The sequence below is a fragment of the Apteryx mantelli genome, chromosome 3 (genome assembly GCF_036417845.1).
Source record: "Apteryx mantelli isolate bAptMan1 chromosome 3, bAptMan1.hap1, whole genome shotgun sequence".
Lineage (NCBI taxonomy): Eukaryota > Metazoa > Chordata > Aves > Apterygiformes > Apterygidae > Apteryx > Apteryx mantelli.
Window position 1 is genome coordinate 122,137,814 of NC_089980.1, and position 27,244 is coordinate 122,165,057.

At 37.8% G+C, this 27,244-nt stretch overlaps 1 protein-coding gene across 1 annotated transcript in view; it reads right to left on the minus strand.

The window, feature by feature from the left end:
- MBOAT2 (membrane bound O-acyltransferase domain containing 2) overlaps window positions 1–27,244 on the minus strand; it is a 92,287-nt gene that overhangs the window by 22,117 nt on the left and 42,926 nt on the right. Inside the window, exons 4-6 of the mRNA XM_067294268.1 lie at window positions 11,844–11,939; window positions 8,086–8,141; window positions 348–402 (exon numbers count right to left, since the gene is read on the minus strand). Of these exons, the coding sequence (XP_067150369.1) occupies window positions 348–402; window positions 8,086–8,141; window positions 11,844–11,939 (207 nt within the window). The remainder of the gene's footprint in view (window positions 1–347; window positions 403–8,085; window positions 8,142–11,843; window positions 11,940–27,244) is intronic.

Here is a 27,244-nt window from a genome sequence, read left to right on the forward strand (position 1 = left end):
AGACAAGCATGTTTCTTTGCTGATTACTTTATATGTGTATTAAATGTTACCTAACCTCCTGATTTGGCATAGTCATTAATATGCATATAAATGCATAGAACTTAAAATAATTTAAGAAAAACATTCTAAGTATAAAGCCTATTTCAATAGACATTTCCTGGGAGAATAGAGATATGTTATTAAGTTACAAATATGAAGCACATGGATCTGTTTTAGATCAGTTTGTGAACTCTCCATCTTGAATATGAACGGTAGCAATTCCTCAAAGCATTAATAAAACACAAAAAACAGCAGCTTCTCCTCATCCCCAAAATCAGACCAGACCTATACGACCTATGAAAGCCTACCTTACAGCCAAGCACCTCTGTGATGGAGTCAAATCTTCATTTTTTCGAAACATTCCTAGAGAACAGAGGGGAAAAAAAAAAATTTTTTTTAAGATCCCAACCATTAACTAGCAATTTCTTTGTTGAATGGAGTAACTCTCATGCTGCAATGTAATTTCTTATTTGCTCAAATAATTTCAGAGGTTTTATGTGACATAACATTTTATGCTGGAGTTGGGTCAAACAATTCTTACCACTGATAAAATGAGAACACTTTCGTATCCTCAGATATATCCAGCAGTGCATACACATCAAGTTGTGTTGTTCAGGAAGGTTTTAAGGAGGCTTGTAACAGATGTTCACAAACACATTTCCCCTATATTTAAGATTTCAGGGTTCGCAGGTTTTAAAACCTTATTCCCAATCCTGGAGATCAGACAAGCTCCAAACCCCATTCAACATTACAGTAACGCGGGGATGTTACGCTAGCCAGTACACATTTGATGTATAGTATGAGCATGGTCCAACACAGATTTAAGCAATTCAAAGCCCAAGGCAGACCTCACAAAATCACTTCTGTGCTGCAGCCCTCAAGGTGCTAAACAAGGTCCCATCAAGCAGCCAGGACAGCAGAGTATGCTCGAGTCTTGCTCAGAAGCGTTAACCAGGAGCCCTAAGCCCTGCTAGCAGAAGGGGGCAGGCCAAGTCCAAGTTCAGCAGCAAGACTGGATTTACCCTCTTGCTGTACACAGCACCTTCTGAATGCTGATAAGGCCACCCCTGAAAAACGAGTTTCAGAATTCATACTGCCATAAAAGAGAAAAGGCAAAAAATACAACTTCCAACACTTTGAATAATTATAAAATATTCAAATTCAAGGGCAGGGGGTGCAGAACTCCTCCTCTCAAACAGGGCTGGTTTATACCAGCCAGCAGCACTGGCCAAGTGACAGCTTTGGCTACTTTTGCAGGCTCTCTGCTACGCAGACATCAGTGCCTGCATGCATTCTATTCAGTTCACATTTGCAAATTTTCTTTGGGATTGCAAGTGCTAGAAAATTTATTTTCATTAGCCTAGTTTCCTAATGAAAATTAAGCTTATGCAATCCCACTTTAATTAATTCTTCCTTCCTAGCAGTTTCTAAATCCATCAGCCAATTCCCAGCCAAGCTTGATGAAAGAGTAGAGGTAATACAGATATGAAACTCTAATATGTTTTATGAAAATAGGTGACTGTATAGAGGAAGAGATCCTACTAGTTGCTGCACTCGGGGAAAGGCTGGCTTCAAAGCCCACCCTTTGATGCCAGCAGATCCACAGAGGGGAACGCTTGTATTTGCTCCAAACATAGGAGTTCGGATCAGAGCCTTTTTTTTTTTTTTTTTTTTAAGGTATCAAAACAAGTCAAGTTTGAGATAAAAGTCCATGGGGGACCAGGGCAGGAGGGAAGCTTTTTTTGATTCTATGACTCATGGAAATAATAACTATCTAAAGAAAAGATAATCTGTTGTCTCCATGTGACTCCAGGAACTCTGACCTATAGACACTTATGACTTAAAAATTGCACTTTTAGTCTTCAAAGCTGAGACAATAAAGAGGGGTTAAGCAGCTTGACATCTCTCTCTTCCAATAGGACCTGCAAAAATACCTTCTGACATTCCTGATCCTCCACAGTGGAAAGTCACCCCCATCCATACACACTCAAGGGAAGGAAAAAGACACTTTCTCTTCTCCATCATTACATTTTCTCACGTGCTCCCTAGTACTACAGTAAAGACTTCCATGCTGACAACTGGACTGAAAAAGAGATGTAGGAGAAGCTTTTTAAAAGCTGTGTTAACCTTTAAGGCTATAAGATTACAGGTCCTAGTTCTTCGAATTTAACACAAACTAAAGCAGAAATTTAACACTGAAAAAGTCCTATATATGTAGATCATACAAAACAAATAGTGTAGGGAAGTAGCCTGTAGAGAACCTACAGGCTCTTACAACATATACAACATCAACTGACCAGAGCAGTATCCTGCTAGCTGTGATATTCCACATGAATATTTTTCCCTTAAGTCAGAGGAAGCAGTGACCAAGGGTGTCCAAATGAACCTGCATAAAGCTAGACTAACCAGTAAATAAAGGTAACTCTTAGTGGAATGAAAGAATCTACTGATGTGATTTAAAAAAGGATGAAGTGGAGAAATCAAAACAGAAATAGAGGAATCAAAGTACTGAAATGTGGTCTATACTTTTGGAGGACAGGGAGGAAAGAGAGAATAGGCATATTTAAAATGGGTTCAAGATATATACATACATACATATAGAAGCATCTTACAGCCTAGGTAGCCTAGTGGGTAATACACCTGCTGTCTTAAATATACTGAATACAAATAAGTCTCCATGAATTTTTCATTTCCCTATCTCACTAAGACATCCTTCCAGCCACCCCAAACTCAAGTTTCTTATATGAGTGGCTTCCCCCGCCCCACCTTTTTTTTTAATGTCACCTCAGTGTCTTGAAGGTCCATTCATCGCCTTTGCATCGCAAGCAAGAACAAGCAAACCATTGATCTCTGCTTGTATCTCACTCTTAAAAACTTTCAGGAAGCTACAAACTTTAATTAATAGAAAATACTTATAAACAAATATGCTTTTCTACTAAAGTTTGTCTCATGATGAATATATACACATTCAGTATCGCCAAGGCAGTGCATCTGCCCATGGGCAGAGAGGCCTCATAAATCATAGCTGCTCCCTAGCTACTGAATGGTAGAGATTAAGGAACGCCATTTCGTTAGCATGCAGCTGCTAGGGAACTTGTGAAGTTTTCTAGCTTTTCTCTAGAGATCAGAAGAAAAGTTTTCCCCCATCCTAAAGCACAGAACTACTGCAAGGGCAGCATTTTCTAGGTCCTACCAAATCACAAATTAGGAATCAGAGAAAATGCCTTCTATCAAATTTCTGTTGAAGAGGTGAAATGACTTGGTCAACTCAGCAACCGTAACTCAGCTTTCTCATTTGTAAAGTAGGAAATAATTCTATATGCCTTACTTGGTAAAAGAATTTTGTAAATCACTAAAAACTTATCTCCCCCATTGATCTAGATCATGAGGAAATTATATTTTTTCATCCCTCCTCAGGAGATGATATCATATTGGTAACAAAGCCAACACCTTTAGGTACATGCCATTACCCTTCTATACAGCCTTCATAAAAGCACATTGTAAGTACCGATATGCTCTCCCACTAAATTTGCCATTATATCATACTATTACCTCAGCTTTGCGGTTGATCTGCTTGAATATTTTCACCTTTACATTTGCATGAAAATCTGGCTGTTCAGTAACTCCCTAATAATGCTTAAACATAAGATTATATCACATTAATAAAACCTAAACATGGAGATTATATCACAGGCTGTTGTATCTACAGGAAATTTTAATTTGTGGTTGTGTAATGGATCACTGGCTGAACTCAGACGCATGCTGTTAGTAAAATATTTTAAGACCTAAAGAAGACAGACAGACAACTACAGTTTCAGTTGTTACTAGCATATTGGCAGCAACAAAAGCAGACAGACACAGATGCCAGCTGAGTATAATTACAAAAAGACTAGAAAAAACAAGAAAAAAAAAAATAAAGGCAAAAGTTTTGATAGCCAGAGAGCAGAGCAAGCAAACATAGGTCCAAAACAACACTTGAAGACTTAACAGTGGAGAAATGCAATGTAATTCCTTTAAACACTAATGACATGTACTGCAATCAAAGTGATTCAGTAACTGATACTGAAGCAATAATGAACATGCTGTCACTAACACAACAGGGAGTACTTTTAAAAATATATACAAAAATATAGATCAAGAAGCATTAAAAGGATTTCCTAGACTTTAGGAAAAAGGATCAAGTTACTAAAAAAAAAAAAATTTGCAGGTTCACTGACTTTTTTAAAGCCAAACACACAGCAACTGAACAGATGAATTAGAAAAGCACATTCTTGGTTGAACAGCTGCAGCTTTTTGCTGCAATACTAGCATTTATAAACTGGAACTGGGTCATGATGACCCATCGAAAATTTTAAAAGCATGTAGTTCAACATGCGCAAGCACACATCTCACCATCTCAGGAACTGGTCAGTTTTCTGTTGCTCAAAGTTTCATGACAGCAAACATGCAAATACACTTTTTAAAAGACCTGATGATAAAAAAAGCTATTTAAAAATCAGAAAAGCACATTGTTGCTTTATGAGATCTTTATTTTCATAGATATAATCACATTCTTAAATAAATGATCATCTCTCCCTAGAGCAACAAAAAACCCCAAACATTTAATTGCAAAAATAAGTCAGTCAAAACACTGTATGCTTTCTTTTTACCAGAGGGTCACAACATGACAGTCAGCAATTCAACCTGATAATCCTGTTTTGCTTTTGTAGGTATTTAAAATAAATTTGAAATATCACATCTAATGTATAGAAGCACATAAGCTGTTCAACACTTCAATATATCCACATTTTCACACTTTAAGCAAGAATAGACTGAAGTTGTCTGCAAGCCTTTAGAAAGATTCAGTGCCTTTTTGCTGAACTTGAGAAGTATTTGCCCTTGAGAAACGTAAAAGGAGTACAGTCAAGCTAATTGAGAACAAGGAGGAAATGTTTATAACAATTAGAACAAGCAGCATTCTGAGAGACTTTGGACAGTATTACATTACTTGAGAACAGATAACAACGCCATTATCATTAACATAACAGCACATAGTAGAGTTGGGATAGAATAGCTGATCAGCTGCAAACCAGCAAGAAATTACTATCCTTATAACATTTTTTTCCCCCCACAATGTCATCTAAGAAATATCTGAAGGGTATGGTTTATCACCACGATTCAATGAGGCAGGTAGCAATACATAATTAAGACCATTGCAACTAAAAAGGTGTTTCTCCAACATTACTTCTGTTTCTTTTTCCTTCTTATCTCCTTCCTTCTTTCCCATTTTTCCATGTATTTTATCTATCCATTAAAATATCCTCCCTCTGAGGAGCTGTATGGACTATACTTTCATTACTGGGGCGTGTGGGGATAGGCTCTACTAGCCTATTTGGAAATCTTACAGCATTATAATAGTACAATAGCAACGTGAGGAAAACCAGCATAGGATAATTTGGTCAGTGCCCTAATAGGCTGATATTGTAACAAAGTAAAGCAGAGAGACTTAAAACATTGGTGTAACCTTACTATATTTGCCAATATATCGTTCAAAGGAAAAGGCAGAGGTACAGAATCCTTTGAGTGCGTGTTCGTTGCAATATTCACCTCTTCCTAGTTCTCACAGTAAATGCAGTGCCTTAACAGATCAGCATCAATGTCTCATCTGTGGCTTTTCAAAACAGAAAGCCGCATACAGCACAAGGAAGTAATTAGTAAGAAAAGGAAGCAGAGTTCCAGGGAAGTGCATTTAAAAATCAGCAACTAGAGTTGAAAACCAAGGCATGAGGGATAGGAAATGGGTACACATGGGAACAGCAGAGCGCATTTTTTGTGTCAGACACCATGCGAAGTAAGTCTCTGGAAAGCAAGAAGAAGAAGCTGGCAGAAGGGAAGAGCATTATACCTCTGGTTTCTTACGTGTGTCTAACTATGCTTTTCTGGACAAATCCAAGAGTAATAAGAGAAATAATTTGGAAGAATTACATTTCTTTGCTAGTAGATGAATATTATACTTAAGAAGTGGCTGGGTTTTTTTTCAAGTTTTATGTAGTATTTAGTTAAAATGGAGAAAAGAAATTAAAGTGAGCTTGAAGAAGCTCAGAGATTTTTTTTTCTCTCTCTCTTAAATATCAACTCTCATGTTTCTCAGTTTTGCTGAATCTCCTGGAGAGATTTAAAAAAAAATATGTTGTGAGCTCCAGAATTTTCATGGGGTATGAATGTAAAAATTTGAAGAGAGTCTATGTTTAAGATTCACTAAGCATTAGAGCTAAAAACAAGTTGCCAAAGAGCATACAGATTAGTAAAATTAGATTTTGATACGGGTCTTGCCTGAGAAGATCCCTGAGCTGATACAGGACTGCAGTAAAACGAGCAAGGCTCTGCGTGGATGAATGGGTTAGCAGCAAGGAGGAGAACCCAATACACAACTCATTGCAAGATACAGGAGTTAAGCAATGACAACACATCTCTTCCTCTCCCCAGCTTAAGTTTAGTACCTTATAACTATAATTGCAAAAACTTTTATAATTACACCATCTTCCAGATAGGATGACATTCCTTTCGCAAGTAAAGTCCTCCATTTTTAGCCTTTCTAAACTACAATTGTAGACATTTTCCCTGCTTCTAAAATATCTGCAACAGATCATTCCTTCTCCAAAAGCACACAAAAAACAACAAAAAATAGTTGTAAGTTTGGGGGGAAAGGCACTTCAGAAGAGAGAAGAGAGAATCAAAAAATTCATCTTCTTCCTTGACTCTGTCATTCGCCTAATGTGTTACATAAATAAGTCTAAATCTTGCCATAAAGAATGAATATGGACACAAGCAGCCTCCAAACCATGTAAAAACATTTCTGCCTTTAAAACATACATGTGTGATGCCAAAGATAATCAACAAAAAATACAAAGCAAGTCTTAATATAGTGACTATTTGTTTCTGGCAATGCTCAAGTAACAAAAAAACATAAAAAGGCAAGAACTATCATGGGCCTAAGGAAGATAATTTCAAAAATAAATGAGAACACACCAAAGGCAGGGTTAAACTTGTGATCCATGCAACATTTTGAAGAAAGGTTAGTATTAAATATAAAGTTTAAGTGATTTCTATACAACTTGCATACAATGGTTCTGCTTCTAAAGAAAAAACATACAGTAAGTGCCCAAGGTTATAACAATTATAGGGATGGCCATTGCTTATTTATGGGATTCTGTACTAGAGTTCAGCTGGGAATCAAACACATCTGCACTAAGAGTAGACAGACTTGTTAATATGTGGCATGAGTTGCCTTCATGGTTATATCCAGTTCTCCCCAGAACTTGCAGATTTAAGACTGAAACCAGGCTGAACACAATGAATAAGCTGCCAGAGTAAGGTATAGAGAATTTGCCTTTACCACTAATTAACCTAGTTACAACTGGTCTTGCCCTTACTAAGATTTACTAGCAGACCAACACCTTTCTTTGAGCTTTTCATTTTCACCACCTGACCTTGGAGATAATGGCAAAAATTGAGGGAGGGGGAAAAAAACAAAAAACAAACAGGAAGTAGGTAGTGACTAATATAACCAAGCTAATGTGACTCCAGGCTCATGAGATTAATCCCTTAAATATAGTGATTTTCATCATTATTTCCTCCCCTGTCAGCAGATCTTTTAAAGTACTTTCCAGGGGAAGCATGGACTCTTGTACAGTTAACAAAAGCCCATTGACAGCAGGTTTGTTTTTGTTAATTACTCTTGATGGACAGTGAACTCTGAATTTGGAAGTTATTTGGCTAATTCAGAATCAACAACCCAGCCCAAGAAATGTCAGTGAAGGATGCTGGTCTTTTGATTTTCATCAAAACATTTTCAGAGCTTATGTAATGACCGAACTACCTTTCTTGGTGACTATCCATTAGTAAGCATCAAAAGAATCAACAACTGAGACACAAAAATGTATTCTCTCCCCCCAAAAAGGATTGGACTAAAGCACCTCAGTGTATTGACTCATGGCTAACTTTTCTTAAATTTACTTTGTTTAGAAAATTAAATGGAAAATTAAAGACAGTTTAAAGAAGTCTTACCATCATGAATCTCAAATGCCAAACTAGTGATCTTCTGTGTAATTATCATCATTGGACTGTTACAAGAGAGGAAAAAAAAAAAATAGTTTAGAAAAAAGTCCACGATTTTCTTTCACATGTAAATATCGGGAAAAGTTTATACTAACAGTCCAGATTAACAATACTCTCAACTGGAAGATCTTCAATGCAAGTACAAAGTGATCGGTTTTTAGAGCTCAAATCATAAATTTTGATACAGTGAAAGTAACTTATTCCTTAGTTATAATATTTGATAAACTATGCCTTTTATTGCTGCACTGGGTCCCACAAACATGGCCAAAGTGTTTCACATTTATTTTCTGTTAACATAGTTTATTTATTTTACAGTGCGAAGAGTATAGGACGATGAGCACTAACCAATTATATGCATTATAAATTATCAACAGCAGCAGTAAGCAACAGACAAATACAAAGTTCAACAGTGACATAATTTATCTAAATACACAGACTATTTTCACTTTTTCTCTTTTTTTCTAACTAACACCTGGTCCTGTATTTAATTTTTCACCTAGAATTATTATTATAATGGAATTCAGTTTGTGGTGAACTTGGTTCACTTGATCAGTTCTTGAACTGTCAAAGAAATATTCCTTAGTGGCTGAGAGAGTTGGCTTTAACTGCTGTGGAGGTCAAAACCTTTACTAAAAGACTGGTACCATCTTTATGGTATCTAAGAGTTTTCAACTGAAGTAAATCTCAGCATTCCCAACCACTAACAGAGAGGGGGAAGGAAAAAATGCTTAAAGCAGGCTACGAGAATTTAGAAACTTAACTTTGAAATCAGTTTTTTTAAAAGTATATTGGGGAGTTTTTATTTGCCTAGTAGTATCTGAGCTAGGGACAAAAATCGATCATATTATAGGATGGACATAATTTTGTCCAAGTCTTTTTACAGCGCTTGGTATTTTTAATCACATATTTAAGTTGATTTAAGTTGGCATAGAAAAGCAAATCAAAGAGCCATCAAGTGTTCCTTTACCAACAGGACTATGTCAGTGTTTTGCCAGAGAATGTTAAGTCTGTCACATTATTTTTTTTTTTAGATTATGGTTATTTCAAAGCCCAATATATTTACAGTCCTCAACAGGAGTTCTCCAAACGGCCCAAAATCCAGGTATCAAGGCTAGAGTGACAGGTAAGGGTAGGGAAGAAAACTAAATGAGAACGGACAGCCTGGAAAATCCCTCATAGCTCTTTCCAGCATTTAAGCTGAAGACCTGCCTGGTGCTGGCTGAAGATCCCTAACTGGTTCTAAACATAATGTGTTTTCCTCTGCAAGTGGTCTCGTGATGGCACAAATCCCGACGGCTGGAAGAATAGAGTTCAGCAGGGGCTCAGTCATACCTTACACTAATTCTAGCCAATACATCTATTGTTGTTCTTATAGTAAATCCTAATTTTTTTTTCTCCTGAAATAGCTATTCTAGTATCTTAAGAGATGTGGCTGAAGCACAAGTCTCGAGACTAGAAGAGGGAGGGTCCTTCCTGGAACAGAGGGCTTTGTGGCAGGACTTTAATGATCCCTTTTACATGTTGGCAGCAAGGCAAAGAAAGGGGCAGAAGGCTCACAGACAGTGGAGATCTGTCAGTACTAAAGCCAGAACCACAGAGCTCTGCACAGGCAATGGTAACTCCAGCATGGTCTCCTCAGTTTTCTCTGCTGCCAGTGCATTGCTACCATGCTTCACATTTCCTCTGGAGATTCTCTGGGTTTGGACGGGCATGACATGCGCTAGGAGAAACATCTGGGTAAACAGAGACACTCCAAGCTCTTTCCAGGCTAAGCACTATCTAGGGGATATAAGCCAATATCTTCAGTACCAAGGAAGAATTTGTTGATGCTTGGGGTTCAACAGCTGGTTGGGCTTACTTTCTCCCATGGACCTAGGAGTGAAGCTGAGTGATTGAATCCAAGAAGGCTATTTTCTATCTGCAGCATGTCTTTTCTCCTTCTGTGTTGGAAGTAACCTCTGTTTCAGGCCTCGAGGTAGCAGATGCAGTATATGCTAGAGATTTACCCTTTTCCAATGCATACATCAAGCTCCCAAACCATTGCATGAATGGATAGTTTAAATCAGACAGCTCAAACGTATAATCAGAGTGTTAGAGGCTTTAGAGCATCTAGAGCATCCATCTAGAGCACAGACCTCATGAATCTTTTGGCATGTGTAGACCTAGCAGAGATCTGTGAGCAAACACCAAGCTAACAGAGCCACAGAGAAAGCTTGTACCTGAATACAGTACATTTGAGCAACAGTGTGCTTGACCTATTATTAACAGCTCAACCACAGCACCAAACAAATACAATTATACTGCTTCCAGAATTAGCTCACATCTTTGATCATTGGAAGATTGTACACTTTGGCCCTAAAGTGGGCTGAAAGGACAGCACTTGGATTATATAATCATGAGATTCAATTCAATTCAACATTACTACAACCAACCTTAAGCATCTTTATGCATAATGTCTATGCTATAGCGAGGTATGAGCTCTCATAATCAGTGGAGATCTAGTCGGTACAGTCAGCTCTACATCTGGAAAGTGATCCAGCTCATGCTAATGTAGATACTTAGTGGTTGGTCAACCAAAATGCCCTTGAGGCTCTACGGTCTACATTGATTTGACCTCCACTGACTATAACTGGAACTTAGACATCTGGCTTTAACATAGACACCTAGGCGTAGACACAAGTTTAGCTGAGTCTCATCTTCTGAGACATGTTTCTAATAATGACAGAAAAGTACTTAACCACTAGGCTTCAGTACTTAACCTTTAGGCTTTAGCTTATAAGTTAGTCTGTGCTAGACGTCCATTACCAATGAAGACTGGGACAAGGCTAACTAAAATACACTACTGTACAATACAGGTAACATTAAATTACAAAGACCAATGCCATTCATAGTGTTCTTGAAAAATATTTAATGCATTTTTAAACAGACTTGCAACTATCCCCCGCCCCCTTTTCCTCAATTCCTCCACAATTTCCCTTTAAATCAACAAACCCACCATCAACAGGATACTCATTTATAGAAAGTGTTGTGCTTTGCTTCTGTCAGCAGCACAGAGAAGAATCGCCAGTATGGTTTATTTTCACTTTACCTATTTTATTATATTTTGCTGGCATATAACTCTATCCCAGTATTAGGTTAAGTTAATTATATACAGTGACAACACAGACATAACTTTGTATTTCCAAGGGCCATGTTACTACTCCACCATACAAGTGATTGTCTCTTTAGCTTTCCCTTTCTGAAACATCTCGCATAAGATGGAAAAAAGAAAATGCTAAAAGCTAAACTCCATAAAACATTCAGATTTTCCTCGGATAATGGTATCAGGCTGTGGCAGACATACAAGTACGTCAGATGCAGTTCAGGTTCCATCAGGTTGTCATGGGTGGTAACTGGAATTTTAGGGGGAAAAGCCAAAGCCAAAAATCCCCAGGGCCACCGAATCCTTTACACCCTTCAGACAGGAATGTGAGGAAGCAGATAAGCAGTTGTGCATTCTGACAGACACAACTGTTTACAAAATTCTCCATTTGCATGCTTTAAGTATGTGTACATCTATATTTGTACCTATACTAATAACATAGAAAGTCTAGCTTTCTCTTAAGGTTTATAACAGGTAGACACATTTAATTCAGAAAAACAGAAATAGACACAGCATCACTTAGAGGAACAAGGTGAAAAGCATAAGACTGTTTTTTTATTCTTACCCAGAAAAATCAGCAGAATACTGTCCATAATCAAAGATGTAGACTCTAGTAATTTGGCACACAGTGAGGTATCCCAAAGCAAAAACAAAGCAGTACCTGAAAGAAAGAGGGGAAAAATTTGCTTTTCAATTAAAAAACATTAACATTTTCTCCACTAAGTAAACTATTGTTTTAAGAAAATTTTAGTTTTCATTTATTTCCAGTAGTTGTTTTATAATTTGAGTTTGTAAATATACCTTCACCCTGAACTTTGCATTTCTTTTTAGTGTACAGAACTTAGAAATTCTATTGTCATTATTCATAATATACATTCATACAAATAAAGATAGAATTTATAATTTCAAGTGCTACTGTGAAAAAACAGAAGTCCTATGAAAAGAAGATGAATCTGTCGCACTTTTCATTCAAAGTTAATTTTTGTCTATGAGTGCACAAATTAGACAAATTATATATTGAACATCTTCTCCATTGAGTGTACGGATTCCATACATTCCAACTTCAGCACCACAAATCCCACTGCAGCTGTTTGCAGGGAGGATTGGAAAAGGCAATTAATTTTCAAATACACACATTAGAACATTTCCGAATGAAAAATGAACAGCATGCCTTTATGCCTCTTATTAAAGCTGAGCCTCAGAAAACATACAAAAAGTACAGATAAAAATAACCTCACAGGAATATTATGTCTCATTTCACATATCTTTTTTCCAGTTCATTTTTTCCTCTTATTAAGAAGTACAATAGAATACCAGTGAGAATTAATCTGTCAATATACCCCCAAAACCTGCTAGATCATTTGCTGTCAAGAAAGATGGTAAATGCCAGAAGGAACTTATATTTTAACTAAGCCTTTAAAACATTCAGAACCCACATGGGGGTAGGGGGGGGAATCAGAATTAGAACTGTACTTAGTTGAAATACTGAGCAACACTAAAGGAAGAGTTTAGAGCACCCTTTTCCTTTGTTTTCCAAACAAATATTTTTGTTAAAAGTATTTACATAATGAATTCTAAAATTTTAGAAATTATTCTCCAATCTGAAAGTGGTAACTATTTTTGTTACATAGAACACTTGCAGTTTAACCTTAAATAATCAAGAATTGTGCTGGATATAAACTAAATGTTTTAAAACTTTCAGCCTTCAAATTACAGAACCATTTTTCATCTTATGTAACATATATTGGTAGCTACATTAAACCTCTCATTATTTAAAAACAGAATGCTGGCTGAGAAAGAGCTGTAACATCCATAGGTTATTCCAGTGCTTTGTGTGTGTGTATATATATATGTTTTATATATGTATACACACACACACACACACACACACACACACACACACACTCTGACTGGCCAGCCAGGTCAGTCCCAGACTAGCCACAACATACACTAGCCAGGCATGCTGACCAGTAGGCTCAGAAAGCAAGCAGACAAGCAGTCACACTGATTAATTCACATAACCAGAGGGTACGTGGGATGCATTTTGCTTTGATTTTCACTTTTGGGGGACTCATCATCTTTAGTTATAAAATATTTGGTCAAGTACCTACCGTACCTAACTATTTGCACTACATCCAGCAAAAAAAGAACTGTAACCTTGACAATGGTACCTTTTGGGGGATACCATAACACAGTATTTGCTACGTTAGGCTCTTCCTACACAGTGGAAGGACTGTTCTGCTGGAAGAAAGTTAAATAAAGCAATCAACACAATGCTGCTCTTTTCCCCCAGCCAGTAAGCACATAGTACAGGTTTAGCACCAAAACAAAGGTTTCATGTCCAGCTAAGATCCCTTCCTTCCATTACATAAGGAGACAGTACAAACTTTTCTTTGTAACATGTATACCTATTCAGTTTCAGAAGGCAGATCTGAGCACCATGGGATACTAAACCACTTTGATTTTTTAGAAAATGTGACAGAATAGCCTCAGCTATTCCCATGCCATTGTTCCAGCCTTGTGCTAAAAGCTATTGCCTGCTTTTTTTATTGCTTGTGCCAATGTAGAAATCACTGAAACACAAATTCTTGTCTCTAGGGTCAGAACTGAGTTCTTATAAAAAATGCAGTTATATGAATAGTTTTAATTCTAATGGGCATAATTAGTTTTTCATGGTTCAGGCAGTAAAACAATCTTCAACTCTATCCATTTACTACATACAATATTCGTTTGCAAATCCTCACAGGGAAAAAGCATACATCAAAAAGTGTCAATCTAAACATCTAATTCCATAATCATCAAGTACAAGCCAATAAAAATACTGGTTAGAATTAGCTTAGTCTTGACTCTCTAACATTTCACAAGGTAAGTTAGCTTGCCCCAGCTTGCTGTGGTTACACCAGGAAAGACTGCTTATTCAAACAGTTCATGTTCAAACTATGGATACAGTATTGACATAACAACTGAATTACTTAGAACACAGAGCAGTTTTGGACATAGACAATCAGTAACAGACTTGAGAGTGTGGCCTTGCTCAAGTCACCACCCTCTCTATATTTCAAGAAACCAGCCTCTAAAATGAGTGCAATATTAATCCTTGCAAGTCATCTGGCAGTCTTCTGATCCATCCACTATTTTGTCACTTCTGATGATTTCTTCAATGAATTTTCAATCTTTAAATACACACACGACAAAACCAGACTGCTTATTAGCCCATTGCACAAAAACAAGTGTTTATACTATGACGCTTCACTGCTAGCCATTTTAAAGTAAATTTAACAATTGGACAGAGTTCTCAAACATTTAGATGCAACAGCAATCCTACATAACATATAGGTCTACATGTAGTCTCCAAAGCAATTCATTTGGCTAGTCAGTCAGCACATGCTGTGGGTAACTGGGAGCTACCTAACCATCAGCATGCAGCCTGGCCACATATTAGGCTCATAGCTCTGGACTAACTACAGTATATGACAAGTTTTGCTCAGCCAGTGGGGAAAAAGATATCAAGGTCCATAGGTTTCCTGTATACACCCAGACACGTTAAAACCATGGAGCATGAAGCTTCATTAGCTCTACCATTCACAGAACCATTTGTGATTTCTGGAATAGCTAGTACTGTTCATTACAGACTTGCTGTACTCACTATCACTTGCCTAAAGTATTTTGGTGTTTTGCTACATAATGGCAATGTAGTAGCTTGGTAAAATAAATCTCAAAGTTAAATTAAACAATCATTCCATTTATAGCTACAGGCAATATTCAACAGAATGCCACATTAATACATGGCAAATACAACCACAGAAGTTCTTGTCAAAAATATATATCCAAAGTGTGGTATTTTCAGCATGATCTCAAAGTTTTCATTCTCTCTCTTTCTCACCTCTCCTTCTGCTCCCTCCAGACCTGAAATGTCTCAAGGATAAGGAGGTTGGCTCCAAGCTCCCTTACAGAGGATAAGCCTCCACTAGAAATAAAGAGGGGGGAGGCAGGAGAGAGAAATTGCTTTTGTTTCTTCCCCAAGAGGGAAGGAATATGTTATTCATCTCGTTCTTCCTGCAAGTCCAGAGGAACACGGAAGCAAGGAGGATGGGAATAGAAAAATTTGTTTTATCCATAGGACTCAGAGTTGAGGGCTGCATTTGATTCTGTCTAAAAATCATGACAGACGTATTCCTAGAAAGTTGCATTATGATGAATTATGGTATTGGAATAAAGAGGCTGACTACAAAAACATTCTTACCCAAACTATCACGTTACTTTTGCCTTTGGAAAGAAACACTGTTAGCAAACAGATTTTAATATTAAACTGAAATGTTACATGAGAGATCAACCAAGTTCTCTGTCATCTGAAAAACCACAGTATGTAATATCAACCCTTATTTCTGCAATCACTTGAAAGCATAATAGCAAACAATGCAGATAAGAGCACCAAACCTGATCTTTATTTTTAAAAAGGCTGCTGTCTATTAGTATATAGCAGTTAAAATCATACACAAAGAAGAAAGCATAACAGCTTCACAACATGAAATATTTAAGGGCAGAGTTTTCCGACTTTGGAATCTGTCTTACAAAACCCATTTGAAGGAAGGAAATTTTTTCAACTGTCCCACAAAGACGAGTAGTTATAATTCAGAAATAAAGCATCTGCTAAATTCCACAAACCTCCTATTTTAGCACTGTGAACTTTTATTTTTATTTGTTCACCCATTTTTCTATGCACAATATTTTTCTATCTATACGGTATTTATCCCAGCATCACAGCATGCAAGTGATTTCATCCTTCCCATTTGTCCCATGTCATATACAAGTAGCATTCTCTCAGACGGCAGAAACTTGCCTACCACCTTTATTTTTGCCAGCTAGCAGAAAGCCACAGAGTACATAGCTGAAAAATATTCTCCTTCTAGGACTACAGTGTATCAGCCAGACAAAAACACAGAAATTCTATGGAATATTTTTAAGGAAATAAAGATGTTATTACAGAACATTCTGACAGTAATAGAACAATGTATAAGAAAGTACTATTTTAAACAGAGCTCTACTAGCCATAATGGTTTAGCAACTCTAAACTAGAATTGCTAAACACAAAGTACTTTGTGTAACTAAATCATTTTAGTGGACCACGAAGCATCAGGCAAAACCTATGGCAAGTACAACACAACCAGTTCTCTGCTGGCAAAACCACAATGAGGTCAATCATTAAACAGCCGTAACTCAGCGCTTGGCAAGTATCATCCCGGATGAAGATAAGAGCGAGCTGTTACGTTCATTCACCCACTCACCACCCTGCCCCGGCTACCCATCCCCCTTCGCACCCCGCTCCCACCCCCACGGGTCCCAGCTGCTGCTCTTTCCTGGCCGAGGACCAGGAGAGATTCCCAGCTGCCACAGCCCCCCGGGCCCCGCTGCTCCCCCCACATCCTCGTCTCGAGACGACACCTGAGACGGCGAAACCGTGCGACCGCCACAGTGCTGGGAGCGAGGGGGAAGCTTTGCTCCGTCAGGAGGTGATGCCAGCTGGGGGTTGCGCTCCGCCAGTCAGAAGACGTTTCCTGCGCGCGTTAAGGATGGCAGCAGCTGGGAAGCAAACGGCGCACGGCTTGCTGAGAAGGTGGATCTGCAGCCCAAACAAGTGCGCAGAGAAGCTGGCAGACTAATAAGCAGCCCAAATCCTGCAAGGTGCAGCATGCAGGATGAAAGGCTGCAGAAATCAGATTCAGTTACAAGAGTGGAATATTTGAATGATTATATGATGTCAAAGAAGAACTAGGAATTCATGTTAATAGTTTAGCACACCCGGAGCAGTTGAATTTCCTTTAAACTGTTTATCAAGACAAAATACCTTCTTTTACAGAGATACTTAGAGTGGATGATGGAGCTGTATTTCCACCCTACCTCTTGCTTCTCCTTCAGAAAGCAATCAAACAATTCTGATTTCAACTGGCTGCTGAGTAACATCTCCCCTCCCAACTGCAGCCCCCACAGCTGGGCCGACCGGCACAAAATCCCAGCATCCTATTTCCTCCCTAGCTAATTATGTTGTCTTTGTGATCAGACACATTCCTCAAAAAGCACAGTGTTTGAAATAAAAGCTTTTCTGAGGAATCTGATTTACTTAAAACATAGCTTAAATGAAATGCCTGCTTTGCTCAAACACTTAACATCCCTTTAACGTGGAAAGACCTATCCCTTCAAAGGATTTATTGTTTCTGTTTGGTTTTCTCATCCCTCCCACACCCTCCCAGCAAAGTTAAATCACCACAATTGCACAATAGTTTTGTATCATCAACATCCTTTAATTAACTCATGGCAGTGTGCATAACATTCACATAATGCATCAACTTTGCCTTTGTCACAGTATGTGTCATATGCTCATGCAGAATCACACCTAGAAAGTCATCTGCCTCGTTCTCCCAGCCAGGAAAAAACCTGTCAGTAACTCTGCTTGCCTTGCTAGACGGTGACAGTGACGCCTGGCACAGGTTACTCCTAAACACTGGAGTAGCAGCTTCCATTTTCATGCAGATTTCCTTTCTTCCACAGGAAAGAAAACCTATCACCTATCTCCAAGTGTGAATTTGAGATACTCCACAAAAAGACAGATATGGAGTAGAAACGGCATGGCAAGACACCAGTCCTCAGGAAAAGTGAGCTTTAGACATAATGGCTATTTGTGGCATACAGTAGTCCTCCTGTTCCAAGAAATAAGGAAATACTTCAGACTGACTGTTAGGAAGAATCAATAAATGGAGATTGTTACATGCAAATATACAAGGAACACTATGAAAAAAATCTTGCATTTAATTTTGGATCGTTTTTCCTCTCTCCCAGTTAACAATGGAAAACTGAAACTGAAAATTAATTATTCTGTGACAATCCAAGTCATGGCACAGTCACTCACACTGTCATACATTGGCCCCAAGCAACATTAATGATTCAAAGCTGCATTCAACATCTCTAAGTTAGACAGTAACTATGTGTTTCCACATCATACATTTTTCAATTTTGACTTACTTGGATATTGGCCTGATCTTCATGCCATCTCCATATACTTTTGAACTTAGCTGCACTTTCAGCTTATACTAGCTGCTTGCACTCAGCTTCATAACCTCCCCATTCTTCAGAAGAGACATATACAGAACAACTTGTGTTAGTGACCTTCCAGTGCCCTTCAAAACCTCCCCTCTACATGCTTAGAGCAACCAGACTGTCTCACAATTAACTAAAAAAATATAGCTAGAATGGCTCAGATTATTCCAGCCAAAAGAATCGCACAACCTGTCCCTAACAACACAATGTATAAAGCCAACCGGTAGAAACTTTTCGGTAGATATTATCACAATGTATGCTAATGGAAGCTGTATTTCTGTACAAATGTAGTTTTAGTGTCAATACCAGGACAGATAAGGAATGTCAGGTCATGTCACCAATTATTCTTTGAGATATGAAATAAAAAAACCCCACACAGATCAGTCACCCATATGCACACATATATTAGTGCCATTTTCCTACCACTCCTAATCAGGTTTTTCCACTACCTTGTTGAATTTTCCTTTCTCTTCTATTTCCTAAAACTCACTACAGACTTCATCTTCTAATTCATTGCATTTGTATAATTTAGTGAGAAAAGTCACTTAAAATTCTCTGAAGGAAAACCAAAAACCACCCCCCCAAAAAAGTGAATCTTACTTTATCAATTTCTTATTCCCAGGATTCAATTACTTTTCATACTCCAAGTATCTCAAAAGGTCTCCCTGCTACTGGTTTATTCAGTTTTCTACAAGTATTGATATGACCAAATATCATGAGCCATTCTTCATGCAAGCTAAGACTAGTTCTTTTCTTGTCAAACAGATAGTGTCCAAGGTGATAATTAGTGACAGACAGTGACCTACTCACTCCAGAAACTTTTGCAACACTGATATAGCATTGACATCATCTTTTGCTGCTAGTTGGACTTCCTGGAGACTGCAAATCACATATAGGGAAAGTATCTGGCAATCGTTCCAACAGAAAGTCTCCTTTGTGAAAACTGTCACTATTTAAAAGCTTTCCTTTATCTACAGGTAACAAAAAAGTCGCATGAAAATTCCAAAAAGACATTTATGAACCTGAATTACAGAAGCTGAACTACAGAAAAAGGCAGACTGATGACCAGCATTATTCTTAAGAAAGGAAATGTGCTGAAATCTCTTTTCTTTTTAAATCATAATTGTAAACAATATCCAGTAAAAAACTTTGCATTTATACTATTGCAAGAAATTATTAAAAAACAAATTCATTAAACTCAGAATAACAGCTGAAATAAAAGTTAATTCCCATACATTCATAGTGAGAAATGTGTTATGTATATAAACAGATTACTATTATTTTGGTGGCAAAGGTCCTGCTGAATATTAGCTAGTTCACCACCACACCACTCTGCAGCCAAACAGAAAGAACGGCAGAACATAGCCTTAAAAGCCTGGAAGCATCACAGACTTACTGTATGATCACAAACAGGTGACTTAACCCAAGATCCACAAGTCAGTGTTCCTATTTATAGAGCCCCTATTTAGACATTCAAATTCCCATTGTATAAATCCACAGAACCTTAATATTTAGGAGCTAAATTTACAGAACTATTTAAAACCCTTTTACTGCCCTATATATATAACATGAATAGAAACACTTACTCATGTAACACTCTTGCAAACTCAGTAAGTGCATTAAAGAATATGATTCACTCCACTACTTTAGTAATGGTCACTACTATATGATTACCTAAACCATAAACTCCTCAGCTCTTCCAAAAACAACACTTAGAAAGTGTCCAATATAATGTATAAATTCTGTTCAAGTTAATTAAAATTACTAATTTTCAAATAGAATCAAATTAAGTTCTCTTCTACACAAGTTAAACTCCACACTGTCACCTTAAGTCTAAAAATAGCATGATTGCGAGCCCACCAGAAATCCAGCATGCATCCAGAATCTCCCACGCTGCACTTGCCAGGAATGTCAAGACTTTGAAAAATCACATATATTACAACAGTCAAGACAAACTTATCTGCAACACAAGCACATTATGTGCACTCTCTGATTATTCATTATTGTGGTGCCTGGCAGTGTCACTGCAGTTAAGCTTCCTTCAGTATTTTCATTATAAACCAAATGTGGGGAAAAGTTTCAGTTAAATGCGTATGCCATGCCCTACATGCCTTAAGAAAAGAGCAGTTAAACATATTTGTCTTTTCTGATGCTTATTACTGACTCAGAAAACCATGTGTGTGTGGGCAGGGGGAAGTGGACTCTATCTTACAAGTGCATAAAATTTCATACCGTTTCAGTCATTGAAATCCATAGGCCCCGCTGCGTATCTATATAATGACAGGCTGGATTAATGAGAAATCCCTTATGAGGGGTTTGAATCAGCTGTGTTCTATTCAAGTGAAACAAAAATATTTGTTTGTACTCCTATTTTTGCCACAGTTATTTGATTGTCATTTTTAACAATGTAAATAAATGACTTCCAGCCTGCATTTTATACCATCTCATTACCTGATCTTAAGATCACCAAGTATTCATGTTCATATCCTTCCACCCAGGGCTAAATTTGAATTACTATTCAATACTCAGAGCCCTAGTTCTGCAATGGTTTATAATGTTCTGCCTGTACCAGTAATCTCTCTCTTCCCACTTTTATTTGTCAGAGTAGTTGAGAAAGTATTCTATAAAAACAGCATGTGATATTTAAAAACAGTCTGCAAATATATTATGTTTAGACCTTTTTGTTACTCCAAAAATTTAACTGGCATCAGTTTGGAAAAATGTCAAGATGGAATGTTCTTCAAACTCACCCTAGATGCGAAGGGACAAACGCTGTTTGCTCTAACACCATTTCACACATTGAATCTTACCCAAGCACACAGATTCAAACTTGTGAGAAGAGCACGGGATTAAAACCAAGTAAGCAGATTGTAACCTTCATATTTTGCTTTGGCAAGTTCAACTGAATGCTAAATCTTTTTTTTAAGTAACACTTTGTCTCTGGAGATGTGAAGATAACAAACAAGAAACGTGGAGAGAAGAAGGAGGGAGAAGAGGAAAAAGGAATTATTAAATTTTTTTGGCCATGTCACTGATTTTAACAGTGCTCCCTTAAGTTATGTGTACCTTTGCCAAAGTAAGAGGCACAATTATATCATGAACATATTAACACACCTTTGGGCTAAACTCACTGTTGCCACTAGATATAGATGTGCTACACCTCTGCGGTAACTCCTCTCCCTCAAATTATTTCCACAATGAAACAATAAAGTTGGTAAAGCTAAATGAAGCAGGAAAAAAACAGTACAAGTGCGTGTCTTGTGAAAGCAATGACTACGAGAATAGAGGACAGTACAAATGAAGATTTCAGCAGCGGCTGTAATTATTCATCATCGCCCAAATCATCCTGAAGCTACTGCAAAGAACGTGAAACCAGATTTGTGAAGAAGGGAGAGAAACTTCAGATTAACAGAACTGTTGTTAAAAAGCCCACAGTTTTGCACTTCCCTTTATTAGCCTAAGGTATATTTTATGAAATGGTAATAAAATACATTAACTGCAGTCAATTTTAATTCAATGTAGACAATGAACTTTAAAGTATGCTTTGGTTCTCAGGGTCCACTTTAACAGGTCTTTTATAGATTTACTAACTAGGTTATTATTGGCTTGAAGGAGAACAGCATAGGATGGTGATGATTAAGCAGACCCACCTGGAGGAAGGCCTGAGCAACCCGGCCCCATCTCCTAGCAGGCCCTGCTGGGAGCAGGAGGTTGGACCAGAGACCCATTGAGGTCCCTCCCAACCTGAATTATCCTGTGATCATTCATTTAACTGTTAATTTTCTAAGATAAAATGGGGTAAAGGATACTAGTAACTTTTTTTCTGATAAAGTTTGACATCTAAAAATAACGCAGCTGCATCTCAAGTGTAAAATAGTTTTATCTTTTTGTCCAGAAACAAGTTAATTTTCCCAAGGGATCCAAATTAATTCTTCCTACCATTTGTAGGATAAGAGAATTGTGTGAAAAGAGTAACATAAGATGCAGGATGAAGCAGACTTTATTGAAAAAAGTTATATTGTAGTAATTAAGGCTGGAGCACAATTGAGATGCTGTCACATGTTATAAATGTTACAGTGATACTTTTGCACATAATTTTATCTGTCTAATATCTACACTTCACCACTTAGCAAGCTACAAAATATGACTGTATTTATGGAATTGTACAGATTCACCAGCACTGAGATTTAAAACTCTGGTATTTTAATTTATATAGAAGTATAAACATGTACCTCCTATGCAAATTTGTAAATTCCTAACATTTGAATTTAAATAAGAGATTCTGTTGCGTTATGAGCATTGTGTATCTGAATCTTAGGTTTGCCTTACTGCTCTAACCACAAGACAATTCCCTCCCGAATAAACACTTGCAAATTACAGAAGCCTAAAAAATGAGAGCAAATGCATCACCTTGATCTTCAGTACTGATAGCTGAGATTGAAGAACAACAAAAAAAAAAAACCTAAACCCCACACATTTTAAAAGATGCTAAAGATTTGTAAAGATATTTCGAAAGAAATGACTGAAGAGGTGAGAGAGAAGTGTTTGAGAGAAAAGGAGTCAAAAGACCATTTACTTTGATTAACAGCCATATCAGCTCTATCAGTCACTATCATTTGTTGTGGGAAAATATTTGCACAGACGCATACCCCAGACCACATAGTCAAAGAAGGCCAAGAGTTATGCAGAGGACCCAGAATTACCCCCAGCTTTGAAACGACACATCTAGATCTCCTCCTTATATTAAGCTTTCCAGAAGGGTTATAAAGGCTTTTAAGCTAAGGGGGAAAAATATCCCAAATGTTATTAGAACAACTAGAAACCTAAGTTTTCAAAGGAGAAATCTCGGACCAGCTAGGGCAGCCAGAACCACCCCCTCCCTCCCTGCATTCGCTGTGCCCTTGGCAGGCAGGTCCGTCCTTCGGGCGATTCAACCGTTTCCTGAGCAGTGGCTGACTCGGCTCAGGGCCCCGAGGCCCCAGGAGGCTCCCGCTGTGCCCCGGCCACCCAGTGCCCATCCCCAGCCCCACAGCCAGCTCTCCTCCGCACGCCGCGCTAGCCTCCGGCTCCCAACCCCAAGTAAGCTCTCGCAAGGAAGGCACGATTTCCCCCTCCGTACAAGAGATTCATCCATCCTTGTCTTAAAGGGAAATACCAACTTGGAACAGACAAGTCAAAAATGGCTATTGTTCACTGCAGTTTATTTTGGTACTATTTAAGCAATTTTGATATTACATCAGGGATCAAGTCAATGGTTCACTTAATTCAGTATTTTTGCCAACACCAGGCAAGTCAGAAGCAGCTGCAAGAATGACACTGTAAGTAGGCACAGTAATTCAGATTAGAAAATAATCTGAAAAGAACAGAAACATTACTTTCGTAGGGAAAGAAGCAGAGGTCCATTAAGAGGCCTTTTAAAAGATGAAAGCCAGGCAGGCATAACAAGAAATAATGCTAGGAATAAAGCTCAAAGACATTCAAATTAGAAAAGGTGAGAGTGATTACTGGAATCAACTTTCAAGGGAAGACATTTTCTAACTTTCAGTATCTTCCACAAAAGCATCCAATCTCAATTTCAAAATTCATTTAATAAAACAAGTTATTGGCTTTAATAGTGTGAAATGCCATGTTGGTGCTATAACAGAAGCCAGGTAAGATCATCTTAAAACCTCCCTTTAAAAGTTTATTCTATCCTCATGAACACCTTATCATGACTCCTTGTAGCCAGAAACCATCTTAGATTTTGATGCCTGGTGTTTATAACCCTTCCAACCTCCTTTCTCTCTAACAAGAATATTCAAGCCCTTCTTGGCATTTCACCAAGGTCTTGGCCCCAGGAACACCCTGGAAAATTACGAACCAAATTTCTACTTTGTACTGAGATAAAAGTAATCCCTTGAGCCTTTTGAAAATGCAATTTTAACAGCAATTTGTTTTTATATTCTGCATGAGAGAGAAGCTATCAACCCACCTTTCCTATACTGCTCATTATACATCTTTATTCATAGCCAGAACTAGGCATTCATCAAAAGTAGGTACCTGCCGAGGGCAATAGATTGCCAGGAACAAAAGTAGTTATTTTTAGATATTGGTATTCCTACTGGACACAGCAGCCAACTCCCATTTCTTTTATTTTCTGAGCAGCAAAGGAACAGCAAATCCAGCTTTCTATGCCAGATCTCTTCCCAGTCTCCTCTGTCCTACAGTGAGGTAAGCCCAACTTTTCCTATACAAACAGCCTTAGGCAGGTTCTGCCCTCATATCCCTTCTAATTAATTTCCTTTTCAAGAAAACCAACTCAAATGTCCTCAAATTCTCATCTGAGATGTTTTTACTGACCTTCTCTGAATCCTTAGTAATTCTACAGTACTCCATGTGAGATAAAACGTTCGGGCACTCCAGGTGCTCCATTCCGTTTGAGCTCTGGGTGACAGCATATCACCCATCCATACAAAAACAGTACAATGCTCATATGCTACATTTCATTCCTCATGTAGCATATAGTTTGTTTTGTGAAGTTTCTTTTAGCTGTCCTTCCTGATATACAGGTCCCATCCCTAATTTCAAGCCAAATATGTTGTATGCATAGTTGAACAGCCAGCTCCAGTGAGTACAGCTTACTTTTTCCACGTTGAACTTTTAGCCTTTCATTTTTGTCCATTTTTTTTTACTTCTACTAATTCTGTAGTTCCTTAGAGTCTTTCTTTGTCTGAGCAAAGTGCTATCATCTGCAATTTTTGTTTTCCCATAGTATCAGATCTTTTTCAAATCAATAATTTATCTAGTTGAGTCACGGGCTTACTACACTTTTCCCTGGAAAAAAATCAATTCTTTGTTTCTACTAGTTTCCTGTTAGTAACTGATACTTGGTCCACAGCAACTCTTTGCCTCTAAGGAACAAATGCTTAATGCTTAAGAGCAACCCATGAGAAAGTTCTTTTGACTGATATTTCTTTCTAACCACAAATACAACACATTCGAGAGGCACATAAATCAGATAACAGTAAATCATTAAGGCTTTATTGTCATTTTCAGAAAGCAAATTCAAAGATTAAGTTAAGGGACAATGTAGAGGGATAAAAAACAAAGTTGACAAAATGCAAGTAAAAGCTAAAGGATATTCAGTTCAACACAGCTAAAAATAGTCATAGATTTAACAGTTACTCTTTGAGAAATAAATTTAGCATGGGTAAGATTTCCACAGAACTTGAGAAAAAGGGCTAAGGATCTTTAGACTATATTTAAAAGTAGAAAAGTGAACTCGGAAAACTGTAGACCAGTAACTTGATATTAAGTTCTATAAAGGATTTTTTTCCCTAGTACATACCTGTAAACACCTAGAAAGTAAACATTGCAACAACCGAGCCAAAGGCTTGTCCAGAACAAGTACACTCAAAATAACCTATTTCTAATGGGTTGGTTAGATGACTGCAAGTGACAGAGGTGCTATCTGTCATATCAGCCCCAAGAATGACCATGCATGACATGCTAACGATTGCTACGGCTAAACCTACGCTGGTAAACACAGCCAGCATGAGATAAGGGTAAGCGCTCATTTGCTCTGACTTAATCCTGATGTTTAAGTTACTGCAGATAACTTCCAATATCCAAACAGCATTTGAACCGCACTTGGGGGAAAAAAAAAAAAGAAAAAAGTATCAATGACACACCATCAAATCTTAAGGATATAACAGATATAGTTCTACTGAATCAAGATACCAGTATAACAGGAAACATTTATAAGTGTTTTGGCAACAGTAAGTACTCTAATTAAAGCTTCAAGAGGACACTAAATTAAGAAAAACTGTGTGCACTTTCTTAGTAGGACCAGATCACAGTTACTGGTGTGAAGGAAGGGGGGGACACAGCCACCAGAGAAAGGCTCAAAAGCATCTGGTGGAGTCAAATACAATCATGTGCAAAGCACTACATTTTGGCTGCAAGTAATCAGCCACACAAACCTGTAATGGAAATCAACTACATTAGCTAGCACTACAGCAAAAAAAGGATTGGTGGAAAGTCACTGCGCTGCAGAAGAGACAGAATAAGCCTTTTATTCTGCTTAGCATCACAAATACCTCAACCTGTTTTGAAAAGCACATTTCCAAGTGACATGGAACAACTGAAGAAAGTCTTGAAAACATGACTTAGGAGGAAAGACTTCAACAGGCTTGTTCAGTCTGTTCTAGACTGAAAGACAACAATATAAACACAGGATTGCTGCAGAAAGCAAGGGAATAAATTTCTCTACAGAGACAAAGGGGCTTAAACCATGGAAGATTTAGGCTAATTATTAGGAGAACCTAACTGGAAGTATAATTAAGCATTTAAACGGATTGTGGAAACTCTCTCTTTGGACCTTTTTCAAATTAATTTGTAAGTTTTTCCTTTCTTCTTTTTTTTTTTTCCCCACTCTCTTTTCTCCCCCTCCTCTCCTCTCCCTTCTTCGCCCATCTCACACTACCTTTGCTTAGGGCACTAGATGAACTCAAATCCCAAATCCCTTCCAGACCTCTTTTCCATGATTCTATCATCAGGTTTTGTTTCCTGAAGAAAAAAAAAAAGTATGTAGGACAGTGGCAATAGAGGTCTGCTTAAAAACTAATCCAATATATGTAGATGAAGAGACATTTGGATGTAAAGTTTTATAGTTTAGACTCCTTTTAAGAGCTGACATGCAGTAAAGAAGAAAAACAACTGTGGGAGCCAGTCAAGAGGCTGCTGATCTGGTGAGACAAGCCCTAGAATAGGAATGAAAAAGGCATACCCACAAGAGCTGTTTGTGTGCATAACATGTTTTAGATTCAAACTTAGTTTAAACATTTCCAACACAGTCAAACTGAGGTTAGGTGTGCTGTGGAGTTTTCACGTATT